The sequence below is a fragment of the Schistocerca piceifrons genome, chromosome 4, assembly GCF_021461385.2.
Source record: "Schistocerca piceifrons isolate TAMUIC-IGC-003096 chromosome 4, iqSchPice1.1, whole genome shotgun sequence".
Lineage (NCBI taxonomy): Eukaryota > Metazoa > Arthropoda > Insecta > Orthoptera > Acrididae > Schistocerca > Schistocerca piceifrons.
In genome coordinates, this window is record NC_060141.1 from 89,660,457 (window position 1) to 89,679,436 (window position 18,980).

The following is an 18,980-nucleotide window of genomic DNA, read 5'->3' on the forward strand; positions in this document are numbered from 1 at the left end:
GTCAAACAATGTCTTTGCTCAGGGCTGGATATTTTGTGTTGTCACATTCCTTTTGTCTCATATTCACTGAAGTGCAAATTGCTAATTTGGTGTCAAATAGAAATACTTGTGCCAGGCGGCCAAACAATCTCAGATGGCGTCTCCTGACCAATAATACCATATGAACATATCATACACTGGAGTAGAAATGACGACTCTGTATAATTTGATATTTTTAATCACAGAAGGGGAACAGTAGTTCCTCTTAAGCAAGCCATATTCAAACATTGCTTACAGCGTGCCCATTACGAGCTTTACAGCTTTTAAGAAGGTAATGCTATCATCATTTAAAATCTTTCTGTGAATAACACTGTTTCTGAAAGGGGATGGAAGTTTATTTTCCTTTTATCAATTCCAAACCCATAGAGTGGAAGTTCCTACCTTTCATCTGATTATGGATTTCCATTGCCTTTTCCTGTGGATTTTGGGAATAGAGTTTTGATCCATATGAGGAAACATGAAATTCTCGGTGAATTTATTATTTTACACAAAGTGAAGAAACTACAAACTTGTTCATACTCACCTATACAGCAGGCAATATGCACCATAGGACCTTCTTTTCCCAAGCTAAGGCCTGCCGATACAGCAAGCATTATACCTACAGACTTTATTATCAATGTCCACTTTCCTAAGTATCCTCTAATGATAAACCCACTCAGAATTGTTTTTATCTGAAAACAGAAAAAAAGTGTGTGTTAAATTTGAACCATTGCCAGTTGCAGTTCAATTTCTGCCAAACAATGTCAATATATGAAAGATTCCATAATTTATCTGTACAGAATGTTGTTATAATTTGATGGAACACTGGACAGAACAGCTTGTTTTTTCTACTTTTATACACACATACTGTTTGGTATAAAGTGTCCTGGAATCCACGACTGTGTGTTTCAAAGACCCCCAACCATATAATTAGTAACATCTAGAATCTCCTTTTGTCCCTGTTACTCCATTTAATCATGAGGATAGGAATTCTGATCACTGTAGGTGGTTTTTGTTTCCATTCTTCCTTTGCTATGGTTAACACATTTAGCCAGCCTTTCAGGGAAGCTGGTGAGGCATAAAATTAACCAGTGCACCACAGTCATGTCTGTGTAAGTAACAACGTACGTTTGCTTTCGTAATCAGCTGGCTTTGGTCAGACCACCTATAAATGTGTCCCCAAGACCAGTGTCCTCAGTAGAACTGCTTGTTATTGTGGACATCTGGTGTCTTAGGTTGCAACATGGTAATATTTCAGGGTACAACATTAAATATTGTGAGACTAGCTCAGATGGTAAGTTAAAAATTTTGAATCACCCTCTTGTTTTGTTTCTACATCTTGACATGCCTTTTACAGTACCAAGGTCAAGAGTTATTTGGATGTTTATTTTTAAATTTTATCTCCATCTATGTCCATACAGAAGTGAATATCTATGAATCTGATTTGGATATGTTCTGTTTCAACAAGCATTTGCATAAAAAAGATACAGCAGAAGTATTCTTTTTGACTGTAGACAAACCACAACCTGTAACTTAAAATTGCTATAAATATAAGCATAAAGTAGGTTTCTCAATCATGAGGAGCATATGCAGATTTGCAAACAAATATACAATATACTTTTTCTTAAATTACTTTGGTTATTTATATTATAAATGAAAGCTGTATAAGGAAGTTCCTAACCAGTAGGAAATTCTCTTTAATTACTGAATTTAGGCCCACTGGCAATTTTACTTCAACAGTTCCTGTGTTCCTGCAAGCAAAATTGAGAAAAAAAAACAAAGGTGTAATTTTATCATTTAAGGTCACTATATTTCATTTCTTTTTCTTCGACTCCAGTACTTGTTCACACAATAATTGTAACCCACTGTTTTGATAAGAAGTAAAGGGAAGGAATGAGTTCTGAGTCAATATAAGTTATGCTCAACAAGAGGAAGAATATCAACAATATTACAGAATGATCACATAGACTCATTCATTGGAAAAGCAGGTTTTAGACTTCAGTTTATTGATAGAATACTGGGAAAGTGCAATCAGCCTACAAAGGAGATTGCATAGAAATCACTCATGCTACTGGGTCTAGAATATTGCTCAAGTGTGAGAGACCCTTAACAAATAGGATTAAAGGGAGATACTGAATGTACACAGGGAAGGGAAGCACAAACGGTCAAGGCAGGTTTGATCTGTGGGACGTGTCACAGAGATACTGGAGGAACTGAACTGGGAGGCTCTTTAAGATAGACATAAACTACCCTAGAAAGTCTGTTAAGGTTTCAAGAATCAGCTTTAAATGATGACTCTACGAATATACTACAACCCCCTACATATAGCTCACACAGGAAACATGAGGATAAGATTAGAACAATTACGGCATGCACAGGTGCATTCAAACAATCATTCTTCCTGTGCTTCATACGTGAATGGAATTTGAAAAAACCTAGTAACTGGTACAATGGAACTTAAGGTTTCAAGAATCAGCTTTAAATGATGACTCTACGAATATACTACAACCCCCTACATATAGCTCACACAGGAAACATGAGGATAAGATTAGAACAATTACGGCATGCACAGGTGCATTCAAACAATCATTCTTCCTGTGCTTCATACGTGAATGGAATTTGAAAAAACCTAGTAACTGGTACAATGGAACATACCCTCTGCCATGCACTGGCAGGCTTTCAAATAAAATCATATTATGATGTGTGGTGTGGCCCTCAACTACGCACCCACAGACTCAGAGTTGAAATATTAAAAGTTTTGGATGTTTTTGTTGTCTAGGGGCTGGGATACGTAGTTGCCGCATTACAGGCCAAATACTGCTGAGTCCACACTATACAATATACACATGAATCGAATGGCTGAAGGTTCCTATCACTCAGCAATTGTGAATTTAGAAGGTAACAAAGATGTTTATAAATGAAAGATTGCAATTAAATAAAATCTGCAGGTACTTTCTTAATGACTTTAAATGATGAGTACAACAGCAGAAGTACTTTTGAGAATGTGGTATATTTCTGCAAAACACTTATTCGTGTCAATGGTCCAGCAATTAAATAAAACACAAGTTGAATAACAGGGAAACAATAGATTCCTACTTCACGTAATCAGTTATGAACAACAACATAGCTCGTGAGATATTCATTTCCAAATGCATACTACGTCTTCACTGCAGAAGCCACAAAAATCTCACAAGTACACAAGTTGGCACTACGAAATGTTTCTATCTCCCGTGACCACACGCAAACTGCTCCACGCCAAGTCTTTCCCACGACTGTGCGTCCCTCGCACCGTACTGTCCCGGACTCCCCCCGTGTCCTGTGCCATACTGCCCAGAACTTCTCCCGCATTCATCCAGTCTTCCCGTTCGCGAGCGCTGTGACTGGCTACAGCGCTCGCACCATGTCTTCAAGCCAATGCACCCACACAAACATAATGAAATGAAATACTAGATTTACATTTAAATAACTTGAAATTAAATAAATATTCCTACAGTTGGATCATAAACACGCTCTAACACAGATTATTAAATACATAAACAAATCAAATAAATATATACCAAAGGAATAGCAAGTAAAAGTAGGCCAGTAGCCTAATGTGTGTGTGTGTGTGCTTTCTAAAACATAGTAAATATTTGACCAATTTCTTCATGAATAGTATATATCGGATATAAACAAAGACATAGATGAATAAATACACTTATAAGCATGCTGCTACCATTTTTTCCATGTAACTATGGAGTACTTATGGCCTGATGCAATCAATAGTAATCGGCCACTTTGACCTCCAGTAACTCATTTACTATTCAAGTTACATGCTTGTAATTTATACCAATTTAGGTTTACACTAATAGCTTTCTGCAGACATGCTGACCGACAAAATTGAATGAACCATTTAGATTTTGGAAATTCGTTGCTGGGTGTTACATGTATAATTTATCGTCAGATGCTAAACTTTAAACTAACATAGATACTGAAAATTGATTACACCCGCAGAATCATCATGCAAATAATGATAATGTACATGTCTCTTTTTGAGGTATCACGATTCATCTGGCTACTATTAATTTCCATACGAACTGTGAAATGTCTGCCATTAAGGTTTCACGAAGTCCACCATCTTTGGCACTCCCGGCATGTCTCCTTCATCGACACTGCGTCACCATGGAATTCCCAGCCATGCAGTCCATGGACCCCAGCTAACATTTGGCACCACGTGGCTGCCAAATAGCCGCGGCCCACTGAGAGGCCCCAGCACGGCCATGCCAACTCCGAACTTAGAATATTTCCAGGGTGCCACAACTCGCCCATTACCTCACACACTTCATGGAGGTTTGCAGAATACAGATGTAGAAGGATAGATTGCTACTCCTCATAAAAGGTGACACATTGAGTTGCAGACAGGCACAATGGAACGACTATTACACACTGAACTATCAGCCAAAGCCTTCTTCTGAAAGGAAACACACACATTCACACATACAAGCACACTTCATGCACACATTACTGCTATCTGTGGCCATAATTCTGGCTGCAGACAGCTGTCGTATGTGTGTTTCCTTTCTGAAGGAGGCTTTGGGCAAAATCTGAATGTGTAACAATCTTTTTGTTGTGCCTCTCTGCAGCTGAATGTGTCGTCAAATTGCAGTCTATCCTATCACGACAGAGCTATGGATGCTACACTGTCCAAGAATGACTGCTATTGTCACATAAAACTGTCAAGGTAACCATCAATCACAGGAGATGAGAATACAACCAGTAACCCACATGTATTCAGCCAGTGATCATGTCCATTAAGCCATGGTAGATGACGCACAGTATGGAGTATTTTTCCCCCTCCCCACATTAAAGTGGCCCACTGTTTTGGACTGGACTATAGTGTTGTGACAACATCCCTCCACGTAGACTTCACAACACATGGTGAAGAGGGAGAGCTAGCTTCATGCGAAACCCTGCTGTTGGGATGGAATACTGTTGTAGCAGCATGGTGCAAGACTAGTCCTCCACAGTGGCAAGCTAAGTCACCGCACGCCACGGCTTGATGCTGTGCTGCCTTGGTCCCCTACACAACTGAAAGCAGGGCACCATCATAAACAAAGCTGGACAGAGCCATTATAAATACTCATTGCTCATCTTGCAGTAGATAGTCTTCGACTACTACCGATGCTGACACATACTCCACACCACCTGAAGATCCCATGTGGGCCAACCAGCTTTACCTACCTCCTGCCACTTCATCCAATGGCTGCCCATCTACAATCAGGTGCTAGATCTGATGATTCTGGAGCTCGACTAGAGCCAACAAGAGAGGCCACTTCCAGGGTGACTTCATCTGGTCTCCATGCCTCTCCAAGGGGCCTCAGGTTTGATACAAGCACGCTATGCGCCAGTTCATCTGCAGGTGCGGCCAGTTAGACGGCCTTCGTGTACCTGCAGCCTGCCAAATGCCAGACGTCAACTCCACAAAGCAGCACACTGAGGGTGCCACCTCACTGTGTGAGGACTCATGTTCAGTGACCACTCGCTGCTGCAACCAAGCACACTGCCTTATGCTACGCTGAGGTAGACACTACTGTGTGCAGGTCAATGAATGCCATCGAGCCACTGCCTTCACTCACTGTAAAGAGTTTTACTGAATAACTAAATATAAATTTCTAACTAAGCTCTACTGATTGAACAACTGCCAATTTTCTGGTGTTATGCAACCCACTGTCCTGCACACACCATTCTGGGCTAAAAGATGGCCTTTTGGCGATTAATGGGGGGGTCCACACTGACCACCCCATCACAACAGCTTCCCGGATCTGGGACTAGTCAGTGGTCTGGTCCTTCATATGGCAACTGGTAGAGCCTCACATTCTGGTCATGTTGTCACATACTTCCATCAACATGGTCTTCATGTTATTTATATCAAAAGATAATTGATCTGCACCTCATGATTATATGATAGGGCTTCATGCATAGGGCATGAATGACTTCTCCACATTTTTGTATTCTCAATGTAGGAAAATCATCCTCTGCTTCGTAAGTGATGTCCAACTAGAGATGTAAGATGCAGCACATGCTCAAGTGGTACACCAATGACAATTTTTGGAAGCACTACATTTCTCACAAGTGTAAAAATCAATACTAGATCCCCCTGAGTAGTGTCTTACAGGCTGGTGTTAGGAGTTTAAATTATTCATTGTCCTTATCCTAGGCATCATAAGGACCATGTGTGCACCAGCTGTTTACTTCTACAGTTCTGGTGAAACTATATTATGCAATTCTCTAGAGCATCATCAGGCTGAAATAGAACATATCCAGTGTAGTTTTGGCCTCTCTACCATGGAACAGGAAAACCCCTGAAGTGGACTGTTTTGCAGTACTGTATCTGAATGACATGATAGGCGGTATAGCATCCCAATATCTGTTCATCTTTGACATACAATGAGAGCATGTTTGTTAATGTCTTAATACAAAAGTAAGACAAAAACAAAAAAGATAACTTGTTTGACACTATTTAGCTGTAGGTGGTATGCAGTTATCCTGTGGACTGTGTTGCATCTTCTGACACTAATTTTGACTGGAATATTTTGCACCATGTAACTGAAATTTTGCAGCAGGATTTTTTATCCACCCATCCCACCTGTTGTGTCTGTGAGAGTCAGGTGTTAAATTCTGGCTAAAGAGTGGGTGTGGCAGTGTGCGGACAGCAGCACTGGTCCTCCAAGCTTTGTGGAGGCAGAGCAATTCAGTGAAAAGTAATCTCCATTTTGGAGTGCCAGTGGCAACACTGACTTTGAGCACAGCCGGAGGCTGGGGGCAGCTCCAGACAAGTTCAGGGGCAGCACCGGTCCCCATTACGGAGCATTAACCACATTAGTTGGCCCATGAGGTTGCTGTGGTCGGAGGCTAGTCTGTGGGATGATGCTGAAGCAACTACTTGAACTAGGGGTTAGTTGGCCCACGAGGTTGCTGTGGTCGGAGGCTAGTCTGTGGGATGATGCTGAAGCAACTACTTGAACTAGGGGTTAGTTGGCCCACGAGGTTGCTGTGGTCGGAGGCTAGTCTGTGGGATGATGCTGAAGCAACTACTTGAACTAGTGCCGGAGCCAAGGACTGCTGTGAATAGTGTTTGGCAAATAACAGGTTTGGCTCCGGGCCCGGATGTACATTGGCCATGTTTGTCTTAATATTCAGCATGGCTGACCAAAGAAAGACCACAGTCATCAGCTGGTGACAGTGGAGGGAGCGAGTTCATTGACGGCCAGCATGCAAGAGAGGCTGAGGAAGACAAAGTGCTGTGAAACTTAGCAGCATGATATTCCATCAGTTTCAATGCTAAACACGGGGCACGGCCAGCTTACATGGACATTTCTGAGCAGCAGCTCACAACTGGATAGGATTAACAGTGGAGAAGTCATTTACAGTGAAACAGTGCAGGTCACAAAGTGAAGGGTGCTTTTGTGAGCTACATCTGTTAGGGGCAAGCACTGATAGTATTTGGTTGAGTAAATTAGAGTGTTGTGGTTTGTGCCACAATAAGATAAATCAGCTTATGTTTGTTGTGGTGGTGGTATCCGAGCACGGCAAGGCCTGAGATTTTTGTCAAGTGAATCACGAAATTCTAGAGCAAAGCCATGGTGTATAAGAGTGTTATATTTTATAGTGAAAATATTGTATATTAGTAAGAAGCTATTGTGTACTGTACTACATTTTTTGTCTGTTGTTGTAAGCCCTGTATTGTTTTACTTACCTTTGTGATTAGTTTAGTACAAAGTGATGGTCAATAATAGCAGAATGTACAACTTTGTTCATTGTGTTATTCAGTGTGATTCCCTTTGCCAATTTGTAAAGTTTATTACAATGTGATACTAGTGGTCTTAGTAGGTGCCCAACCAAAGTCACTTGGGCCAAGCTAGATTCTTGATCACATGTCCATAGTCAGCATAAAAAACAGTTAAATTTCTTAAAAAATGTACTTTAAATTTATTTCAAAAGCCAGTCCCTTTTATGACACTAATCTGCAATTTTATGATCAAATTTTGTGGTATGGTGCCAGCAAGGGGTGCAATTATGGGAAAAAAATTACAAAAAATGAAACCAGAGATGTGGAAGTAACACAAATAGACATACACTTCAGGCAAATTTTGAGGGAAGGTAATGCATCTCTGCCTTGGTTTTTTGCACTTCCTTTCACTTCACAGACCACTCCCTGTCTACAAAAGTATTACCTCCTCTTGTATCTATCATGGCATCCAACCCTTCAGGCATGCTTCTGATTGATGCTGGAATGTTCTGTTACCGAATCACCTCCCATTCTTTCAGGAGAACCTATTTTAGACCCTGTAGAGTCCATAAATAATGCTTATGAACTCTTCTCCTAAGCTGGTGACACACATACTCAGTAGGATTCAAACCAGGGCTCCAGGCAGATCTAGCCATTGCATGAATCTCCACTTCATCCAACAACTCTTGCACAGTTCTCACAACATGTGGGCATGTCATGCCATGAATTAGTGTAAAACCATCACAAATAAATGGAGAGAAAGGCCCAACATGCTCCACAAGGATCTGCTCCACACACTAATAACTTAAGGTTCCACAGAGATGAAATCTGCCCTTGCAGTCATATTGGTTCCTGCTAACACCATCAGATCCTGAAAACGCATCTTGAATGAGGATACACAAAGGAATGACCTATTCCCAGGTTTTCTCCAGACCACCTCTCTATCAGAGTGATCACAGGCCAAATGATGACTCATCGGTGAACAACGCTTGCTCCCATTCTTATTCTCCAGCTGCGATATTCCTTGCAAAACTGAGTTGAGTTGTTTGACGCTCTGTCATGAGTTCTGGTCCGGTAGCAGGTTTTCTGGATTGAAGATAGCTTCTTCCTGTCCTATCACATGGTTCTTTCACTAACATTCCCCTCTCTCACTTGGTAGAGTCGATTTTGTGCTTCAACAGCAATGGTTGTGGAAAAAGAAGTTGTTAAGAAGTGGTAATTCTCACCGATGTTGCTCTTCTTGGGCCTAATCCTATTTTCCTTGCATAGCTCTTCCAGTTTCGCTGTACCTTCTTACATTCTGGAAATTGTGGAAGGCATAATTCTCAACACTTCTGGATTGCAATGTACGCTGTGACCATCCTCTGCCAAAGCAACAGTTATTGTAGAATCTTCAGCGCTTAGCAGCATGTTTACTCCAGAAAGCTAACTATGATAATTGCAGAAATACCCTGTTAACACATGTGACAGAAAGGGGAACAATACAAGATACAATGGTAAGTGCTTTAAGAGTGGGAAAACATTACCACTTCCCATCCAGATGTGTGTGTTTCAGGTTGCACAGGAAAAATACGCTTAAGGCTACTGAAACAAACAATTTACACTTCACTTCATTGCTTACTTGCAAAGCAACAACAACACACTCCACTTAAAAATATAGGATTCAGTGCTGTGCTTTGATTAAATAGCTAATTACATATATTTTATTTTGTGTTGTGTTTTTTGTGCAAATTATGTTATTGTTTAATAAAGGGTTATTTAATATAAACACACACACTTTGACATCTACCACCAAACCCCACTACACCCAAATCCCGTGCTACAACTTTTACACAACCAGAGATGGTGGTTCATGCTTCAAAATTATGTCTTCTGCAAGAAACCTACAGATTCCCAGAGCTTCAGCAGTTGGTACAGTGAAGGTGAGAATTTAAAAGTGATGCAGCCACTGGACAGCATTATTTACTCCCATTTTTTGATTTTTGGCACCACCCAAGAAGTCAACTCCAACCTGACAAAATTGAATTGCAGCAGGAAGAACTGATGAGATTTGTTGGCACATGCTTGCTTCGTTTTCATCTCCAGTAGTGGCTTACAAGTTGTCTGACATATTGGTAGAGACCTGGTCAACAGTACTTCTGACTACCAAGAGTCTTCATACCCAAGAGCATCACAAAAATACCTAAACACTACTGGCCACAAATAAATTGAGATAATAAGCAATCATTTCTGTTGCATTGGGTAATAATTCCTTTCCTATAAAGTTTTGACTATAAAACTTAAATCTCCTTTGACAGCTGTTTCTTTCTCTAACATCTCTGTTGTCTTCTGTAACACTGGATCTTCCCTCTCTTCGTGGAATACCACCAACACTGTAATGTTACTCCAATGGATTCCACAAAAAGGCCTTCAGTATATTTGTGGTTGCATCAACTTTACAAACTACTGTTATGTCATATTCCTGAAGCTTCACTGCTCACCTTGTCAATTGGTGAAAGTGGTTCTGCCTTGATGGCCAGCATAAAGAATTTTAGTCACTTCAGTGAATGATGTGGCATATAAAAAAATATTGACTGCTTGAACGACTGCAAGGCATTCATTCTCAGTAATACAATACTACTTCTCAGACTATGGAGAATATTGTGGAGGCATAAGCAATCACACTTCTGGTGTATACCTGGAAAGTACTAGAACTGCACATAAGAGTATCCCCTTCCCACCAGCATTAGTGTGTAGTTTCGTGTTGCCATTCTAATTGAAAAGCGCCACATTTAGGCACTTCCTTCAGGATACAAAAAGATATGCTGCACTCTTCGCTCCACAAATTGTCATGCCCTTGCACCAGGTTTTTGTAGTGCCCTTGTAACTGAAGTTTTGGCATTTTAACATGAACACAGCCCAAAAACACCTCTCACATCACCAATGTACTAAGAAGTTGGAAAATCTTAAGACTTTTACTGCTTCTTCCTATGGAAGGATTCTATTTCTTTTACCTTGGTGCCCCAAGATTTTTATTTCTTGAGCTACAAAGAACATTTTCTCAGATTCAATTGAAAACCTGCATCATGAACACACTCCAGCACAACTGTCAAGTAGCTCAGATGGTCTTCAAATGTCTTTGAAAAAACAATGTCATTCAAGTAGCAAAGACATTATCCATTTCAGACAACAAAGCAGGTTGTTCATTGTGTCTTCAAAGGTGGCTCCAGTGGTGCACAGAACAAAAAACTTTACTTTGAACTTTTGGATCCTGTGTGTAGAAACAGGAACTTTCCCAAAACAATTATGCAAAAAAATGTCAAATTGGCAGGCTTATCAAATACTGCAAAATTTGCTATTTAAGTGTATGAAAAAGTTATAAATCTGATAACAGCAATTTGCCAGTATTTGCAGTTGAAACTTACTGAATGCTGAAACTGCATTGTGACCACTACTTTCCTCAAGGCCATGGCATTTTTATAAGGTGGCAGAAAACTCAAAACAGTGCTCTGGCTGTAGAAAGCTTTTTACCGGAACCACAACCAGGTTCATCCCAATTTAGGCACATCCTCAGGTGATATATTATGTGTCTACAACATTATTTTATGCTGTCTTGAAACCTTGAAGCCACTTCCCTTCCTTCACATAACTGCTAAAGTAAAACCCACTAGAAGCATTTGTCAAACCAATAAAAGAGGGTGTACCATATCATCAGCTGGAGGAAATGGAGGCACAGCCATAAGGAACACTGAACTAATTAGAGCCCTACACAAGCAGCCATGAACAAAACTGGCAAAAAAAAAAAAATGCCCAACCTGGCAAAAAAACACTCAACTGGTTAAAAAACACCCAATTTGGTGAAAACCAAATTTTGCAAAAAATAGCACCAAAATTGGTGAAAATTAACACCAAATCTTGCCATAAAATAAAATGATTTTCTGCTATCCCTATCTATTAGGTGCTATGACATCAATGTTTATCCCAGTAAGCCTCATCAGCCTTGGCTTGTCAATAGCTGGTCATAATACCGATATTGGAGAAATACTTTGGACCCTACAAAGAGCCCAAAGTGTAATCAGTTTGTGACAATGAGCATACAATCATTTTCGTGACTTGTTAAGCTAATGACAATCAGAGCAGAAGCATCATATGAACACCTCCCTTTTTCACTAAAGGTGAATGAGGACACATACCAACTCATCAAATGTTTGGCTAGACATACCCTGCATGAGCATTGTCTGTCACAATAACACCTTTGGAAGACTGTTTTTCAGGTGTTTTATGGCTGCACGGACCTGCTGCTTGCCATCACCAAATATTTCCTAATTTCCACCTGATATTCGTCTCAGTTCTTGAGCATATTCATCTCAGTTCTTGATTATTTCCCCACTCTCAAACAACTGCTGGGCTATACCATCCCAGTAAAAAAACTGGGTGAGTCACATTATCCAACATGTTTTATTTAGTGACACAGTCAAATTATTGATGCATTTTGTAGGATCCTGGGCAGCATCCCCTATAAACACTGCGACACGAATGGATTCTGTATGAGGGGGGACTCGAAAGAAACCAAATCAAGCCAATATTTTGGTGGGCAGAGCTTTTGTAGTACCTTGTTTAGCTGCTATGAGCAGACAGAGTGAAAATTCCAGAGCCAGTAACCAAGTGTCATCACTGAAGGTGGTCAGGACTAGTTTCAGCAGAGTTTATATTGACAACAGTTTTGTGCGATTGTCGTTTTTGCAGGGGTTGATTTTCATGAACAGCATGCGGTGGTGAAACACTGCCTTTTGCTTGGAAAAGTGGAACAGAAACTATTGTTAAACAGTGTACAAGGATGATGCTATGGAGGAAACTCAGGTGTTTGAGTGGTTTTCCCATTTTAAAAATAGTTCTTGAAAAATTAAATGATGGCAGACCTCATTTTCATTGTCCCTACATGGCCCGAACACATGAAAACGTTTAAAACATTAGTACAATCATTAACAAATAATTCGAACTTTTCTTCAAAAATTCACAGTGACAAAACTTGGTGCTATGATTACAATCCTGAATCAAAGCAACAATCAAGCCAGTCGAAGACATCACATTCACCTTGCCACAAGAAATACTGTCAGGTGAAATCAAACATTGAAACAATGCCGATTTGTTTTTTTGATGAGAGAAGAGTCGTCCATTCAGAGTTTGTTCCATAGTGTTAGACTGTTAACCAGGCTCTTTGCTTGGAAGTTTTGAGAAGACTGTGCAACAGTGTGTTTTGGAAGTGGCTCGATTTGTGGCAGTCAGGTAACTAGTTTTTCCATCACGACAATTCCCCTGCTCACACAGCCCTGTATGTACAGTTCTTGAGCAAATATGGTATGACCCCTGTTCTTCTGGTGTCACAGAACATAGTAATAACTATATGTTCAATAGAAAGCTGGGATATAACTATAATAAATGTTCTACTTAAGTGCCTGCTCTCAAATTTGAAAGAACTGGCAAAAATTTAATCAAATTTGTAAAACCTGTAGGTACTACTGAATTACTTAAATATTTATTCAATGTAATATAGGCAATGTATTTTGAATTTGAACAATATATCATATAATAACTGAGCCATGAAAGTAGGCTGTCATTAATAATGGTATACTGTTTCCCTAGTTATACTGAAAAATATCTTAACCTAATGGAATTAAAATTCAGAATATTTACATAAAAACAAGAAAATCAAGCTATAAAATATACTGCAGCACTTACTGTAGCTTCAGTTTACTCATATTCACATTCATAAGGCTATTTAAAAGCAAACTTTTCTCTGTGACAGTACACTTTAGCTGCTCCTTCTACTAGCTAAAAACATTACATCTGGTTTATAAAGCTGTGTGCATTTTATAGTGAAGCTGAATCTCCAACTTTGCTAAGGCTTGTGACAAACTGCTGCTATCAAATTAATACTCTTCCAAACCTGTTCCTTTGTATTATAGCATTTTTCTGGACATATGCAATGAAATGATGTCAACAAAACAAAAAATTAGAAGTGAGAGAATTATTGCAGCAACAAGGACTGATGCTAACTTTCTCAGTTTGACGATAGCTTGGTGAAAGGCCTTTACAACAGGTACTACTCCCAAAATCCATATGAAGATCTCCAGGGCTCTTAATACACCACCCATTCTGATCAACTAATCACAAAAAAGTACCTACCCCATTACCCAAAACATCCACGGACTGTAACAACTGAACTAAATACTCAATATGGCTTCAATTAACATTCATTATACCCTGAAAGAAGGAGTGTCTTGTCCAAAATTCATACTTCCTTTCACAAAGGGATGTTCCAGTGTCCAAACTACAAAACATTTTGGGCACACTGTATGTAATAAATTCTTGTTCCTAGCTCATTGACATAAGAGTCTTCTCAGTGTGAAAGACCTAGTTGCAAAACTTTTCTCATACAGCAAGCGAGATATTTTTATTCTGGTCCAGTCACTACAGATTTTATCTCACCAGAACAACGGCACTGAAGACTTTAAACTCCATTGCAACAAAGCATAACTTTTTATGATGGCATACTAAACTGCCAGCAGTCTGTCCAAATCATTGACCACCAACATTCTGGCCCATGGCAGGTCTGACCACTTAATTTAAAATCACGTTCCTCAGCACAAGATGGTCACATATTAAGTGGTTATAATTCATTCAAGTTCAGTATCTCACAGAGGTCCAATGTAGGCTGCAGTTCTCTTATGGCAGAAAAATTTGGCAGAAATTCTAATGCTTTGATGTGGAACCGATTTACACTGGAAAAAAAAAAAGGTTCCAATTTTGTCCACCAGGTGCAAATCTAGCACTGTGCGTGCAAGAAAGATGTCTAGAAATGTTTCCATTTATAATGGATTAGGAATGGGAGGTGGTCAGAAAGGTCAAACATGTGAGGAAGGCATAATAAAATGGCTCTGAGCACCATGCGACTTAACTTCTGAGGCCATCAGTTGCCTAGAACTTAGAACTAATTAAACCTAATTAACATAAGGACATCACACACATCCATGCCCAAGGCAGGATTCGAACCTGTGACTGTAGCGGTCGCTCGGTTCCAGACAGGAAGGCATAATATGGATTTCATTATTAAACATCGCTTACATAATTTGTTCAAATTTGTTCAAAATGAGCACTGGAGATGCTGACAAGATGATTCACAGTGCCAGATTTGTACTGGGTGGCCAAAATTGGAACTAAATTTTTTTCAGCATAAATTGTTTCTACATTAACACATTAGAGTAGCTACCAACTTTTGCTGCCTTGCAATAATTACAGCCCACAGTGGACCTCCAACCGGTACAATTGCTACTTCATAACTTATCACCTGGATTTTATTTCTGCCTGTAACACTCTATTGTGCCCAAGTTTAACTCAACATTTTTTTCCTTCTGGTATTATAATTGTGAATGTCAAAATTATTTTAAAAAACGGAGACAGAGAGCATGAATAAATAAATAAAGAAGAGTTCAGGAGGTGATCTTTAAACACTCTTCTGCATCTGAAGCAATAGCACATTACAATAATGTCTATACTACTAATTATTTTACATTAATGTTATAAATGCATATTCTCAGTTACATGTGAATGCTAAATTTGACATACCTCTGGTATACCTGAGCCACAGGCGTAAGGGGCAAACATCCGTACCAAAGATGCAGCAAGTGCAGCAAAAATGAGAGCCCACACAATGTAGAATAGGTAGGAAATTATATATGGGCCCACCCCTTCTCTTGACTGACTGAAAACTTCTGGCCATGTCCACCACTAAAATGAAATACATACCCATAAGAACTACAACCACCAATTCTCCAAAACATGCAGGTACAAATTAGTATCAAAGTATTTTAATGACAATAAGGCTATTAAATAGGGGTAACAGAATGAAGTAAACATAAATTATGTGATACTGAATGAATTACATTGGGATTAGCATGCCACATAACTGCTATACAACATAAATATTTATATGCTTTGCAGATATGGCCAGATGTAGGGTATATACAAATAAAATACCGATTACTATGCTTCCTTTGATTCTGCAATTTAATTTGTGATCACTTTTTAGTGTAGCTCATCAACCTTAGATGAAATTTTCTGATTGCAAAAATATACAGCACAAATTATCTGTGTGGACTATAGAACAGCCAGCACAGGCCCTTTCAAGCAACAGGAAATACAAACTACTACTTCCCAGAATATTTATTCTTTAATGAAATGTGTCATAAATAATATATCTTTTTCTAACCAAACAGCTAATGCACTTTTAACTTATATCATGTATTTTTATGTAATTTTTTGTTTTTTCTTAATTTTAAATGTAAACTACTAAATTCTAATTGTGAACGGCCAGGCTAGTGTCCCTGTGTTCTTCTCTCCGTCAATAGATGACAGCACTTTTGCTACTCCGGTTTACCAATTTGCTGCCTCGTTCACATCCACTACTCCCTGTGCTCATAGGCAGCACACCGCGACTGGTACATGTGGCGCTCAGGAACCACAGCACAGCGTAAGTGTCGTGACATCATTTGTATATTTCCCTACCCAGGCAGTCGTCGTAGTACTGTTGGGTGCCACTTGCACATTAACGTAGGTTTCACAGCACCTAGCCCGAACGGCAGTTTCGAAATGTTTTTAAAAGTTTTTAAAAAATTTTAGGGAAAAATATTTTTCATTGTTTTTTGTGTGTTATGGTGTGCGACAATTATTTCCCGTCTTTTACTATTTCCAGTACGACACCTGAGGATGGGCTTATAACAGTCCAAAACTGGTCGTGTGAAAATAAATTTACAACTGAAGCGGTATTTTCAATCTCTGCTATAATGCTCAGTTACGGATGTTCTTCCAACAGGATTGCTTAAGTACGGTATTCCCAACATGGATGCATAAACTGATTCAATAAATTTTTCTAAATTCCTAGACAACCACATTTTTTGTAAACTAAAATTTTGAGAATATTCATGGTCCATGCTGAAAACCAAAATGGCTAAGATACCAGCCATTTCCAGGTAATTGTGTAGTTTCTGAAATAACACTTTGTTCATATGCCAGTCCTAAAGCTCTCCAATGTCACCCAGTCAGCAGCCTGTGTCTGGTACTGGTTGAGTTAACAAGCATGTACCATCTATGCTCTTGATATATGCTCATGTTATAATGATAAACAGTTTGTTTGTGGAAATACGTCGCACCTGCACTGCAAAAACTGAATAAAGCCAACATTTAAGATTTTTCAAGTGATTTTTGCAAGTCAAGTTTATGAATATTTCGAATGAATTGCATTGTGGTTCATTCAAGACAACTGTCATTGTCATTCGAACAAGCTATTGTTGAGCATTGTGACTTAATTAATGACTGAAGAAGGTTAATTATTGCAGTGTACTTCTGACAGATTTCTGTAAGCCAGTACTGTATGTGGACTGTGATGTTTTAGGGAAATATGAACAGTGTTTTGTGCCACACTTTATAACTTAGTCTCATGACTTGGTAGAACTACCACTGATTGTTGGACAGTGCTTCTTTAATGCGCATTTTGATCATTTTGCAATTTGTATGAGTACTTCTGGCACTGAGCTTTTTGTTATTTGTGAGAGCTGACCTGACTGTACAAGCTAATGTTTTTCACAAAGTAGGGAAACTGTTCATTGTCCAAACAGTATAACTTTGAAGGTAATATAGCGTGAAAAAGTGCAACCTAAATTGTGGTATTCCATTCCATTATGACAGATGCAGCAACAGTAGATAAACGAGTCAAATGAGTGAACAGTCCCTGTTACAATTATGTAATTGTTTTATTACTTTATTTCATGTGGTTAACAGGTCATTACAATGGTTGAACGCTGAAAACATTGAGTATGGGACCCATTTGTCATGTAAAATAGCAGTGGAAAACACCCCCATCATAAACTACAAGTTATGTAGGGGAACTCATAGCAGAAGGAAGAGCAGCTGCAGCAATAAGTACAAGTTTAAAACCATCCAACATTTTTCTGGTTATAAATGTGTACCTACCACTGCACTGGCTCTTCCTTCTGCTCTGTACTCCCCTACATTAACTTTTAGTTTATGACTAGTGTGTCCACCACTGTTTTACACAACAACTGGATCCCATACTTAACACTTTCAGCATACAACTAATATGATGGTGTGCTAACCGTGTGAAACGCATAACTGGAATTAATAAGACAATTACATAACTGCATTTGAATCACTAAATTGTGGTGACGAGTACATTTTTTTGAGCAAACAGCATCAAATGCTGACTAAGATTTTCAGCTTCAAGTCAACAGATAGAAGTGTTGCTGAAGAAGTGATTGAGACTACTAAATTAGGACGGCGCTTTGTAGTGTGTGGTGCACGTGCAGGTGAGGAGCACATCGCAGTACAAGTGTTATGTTAATGAATTCACATGTGTGTTTGGAACAGTGACAAGCATACTGGTGGACAGAAAAAATCTATGAATGTGTGAACAGGTAAAGAGTGACTTTGGGAAGCATGAACTGGAGGTTGCTGTGGCAGTGAACAGTGTAAACATACCATGTGGCACAAATGAAATAAACTAAACAGGACTGTCTCTTCAAATGAATGAGGAAGTTGTGCCATTCTGGAACAACCATAAGCCAATAAGGAGTCCCACCCTGGAATTTTGGAATTCAGTAGTAAACACTGCAGACTAACATGGAAGTGCAATGAGCTGATGTGGGAGTTACGAGCAGAAGCAGAAAGCAGATGGCAGCTACAGGCTGTAGCAGCAACTGGCACTGGGACTGGGACAATTAAAAGGTAAAGTATTCTGGTTACTGAGTGTAATAAAACATTTACCAAAATGAGAGATGATGAGAGAGAATACTGTGCTTAATAATGAAGGACAGGTGATAAAAATCAAGAGTAAGGCTAATGATGATCATATGTCTGAAGATACGAAAGAAGAGGTAAAATTAATCGAGGAAAAATGTAACAATTCAAAATGAACTTTATGATGAGAGTGGGCTTAGATCAAGGCTAGATTCATCTTCATATAACGAGATAAATAAAAGTCATGTTATGACTTTAGATCAATATTAGGGGTGCTCATGTAAAGTCCGAGTAAAAAACTAGATGAAAATAGCAGTGAGTTGGATTTAAAGTTACACAGTATACCAGTGCAAGTAATGGACTGTAGTCCAATTAAATTCAGGGATGCTGAGGGAACTGGATT

The 18,980-nt window shown here is 39.2% G+C and overlaps 1 protein-coding gene across 8 annotated transcripts in view; it reads right to left on the reverse strand.

Moving 5' to 3' along the window:
• The window catches only part of LOC124796423 (H(+)/Cl(-) exchange transporter 4), a 395,803-nt gene that overhangs the window by 8,992 nt on the left and 367,831 nt on the right, over nt 1-18,980 (reverse strand). For all 8 annotated transcript variants that reach the window (XM_047260605.1, XM_047260611.1, XM_047260610.1 and 5 more), the window contains 2 exons: nt 15,392-15,553; nt 563-710 (listed from right to left, as the gene is read on the reverse strand). In XM_047260605.1, coding sequence (XP_047116561.1) covers nt 563-710; nt 15,392-15,553 — 310 coding nt within the window. The remainder of the gene's footprint in view (nt 1-562; nt 711-15,391; nt 15,554-18,980) is intronic.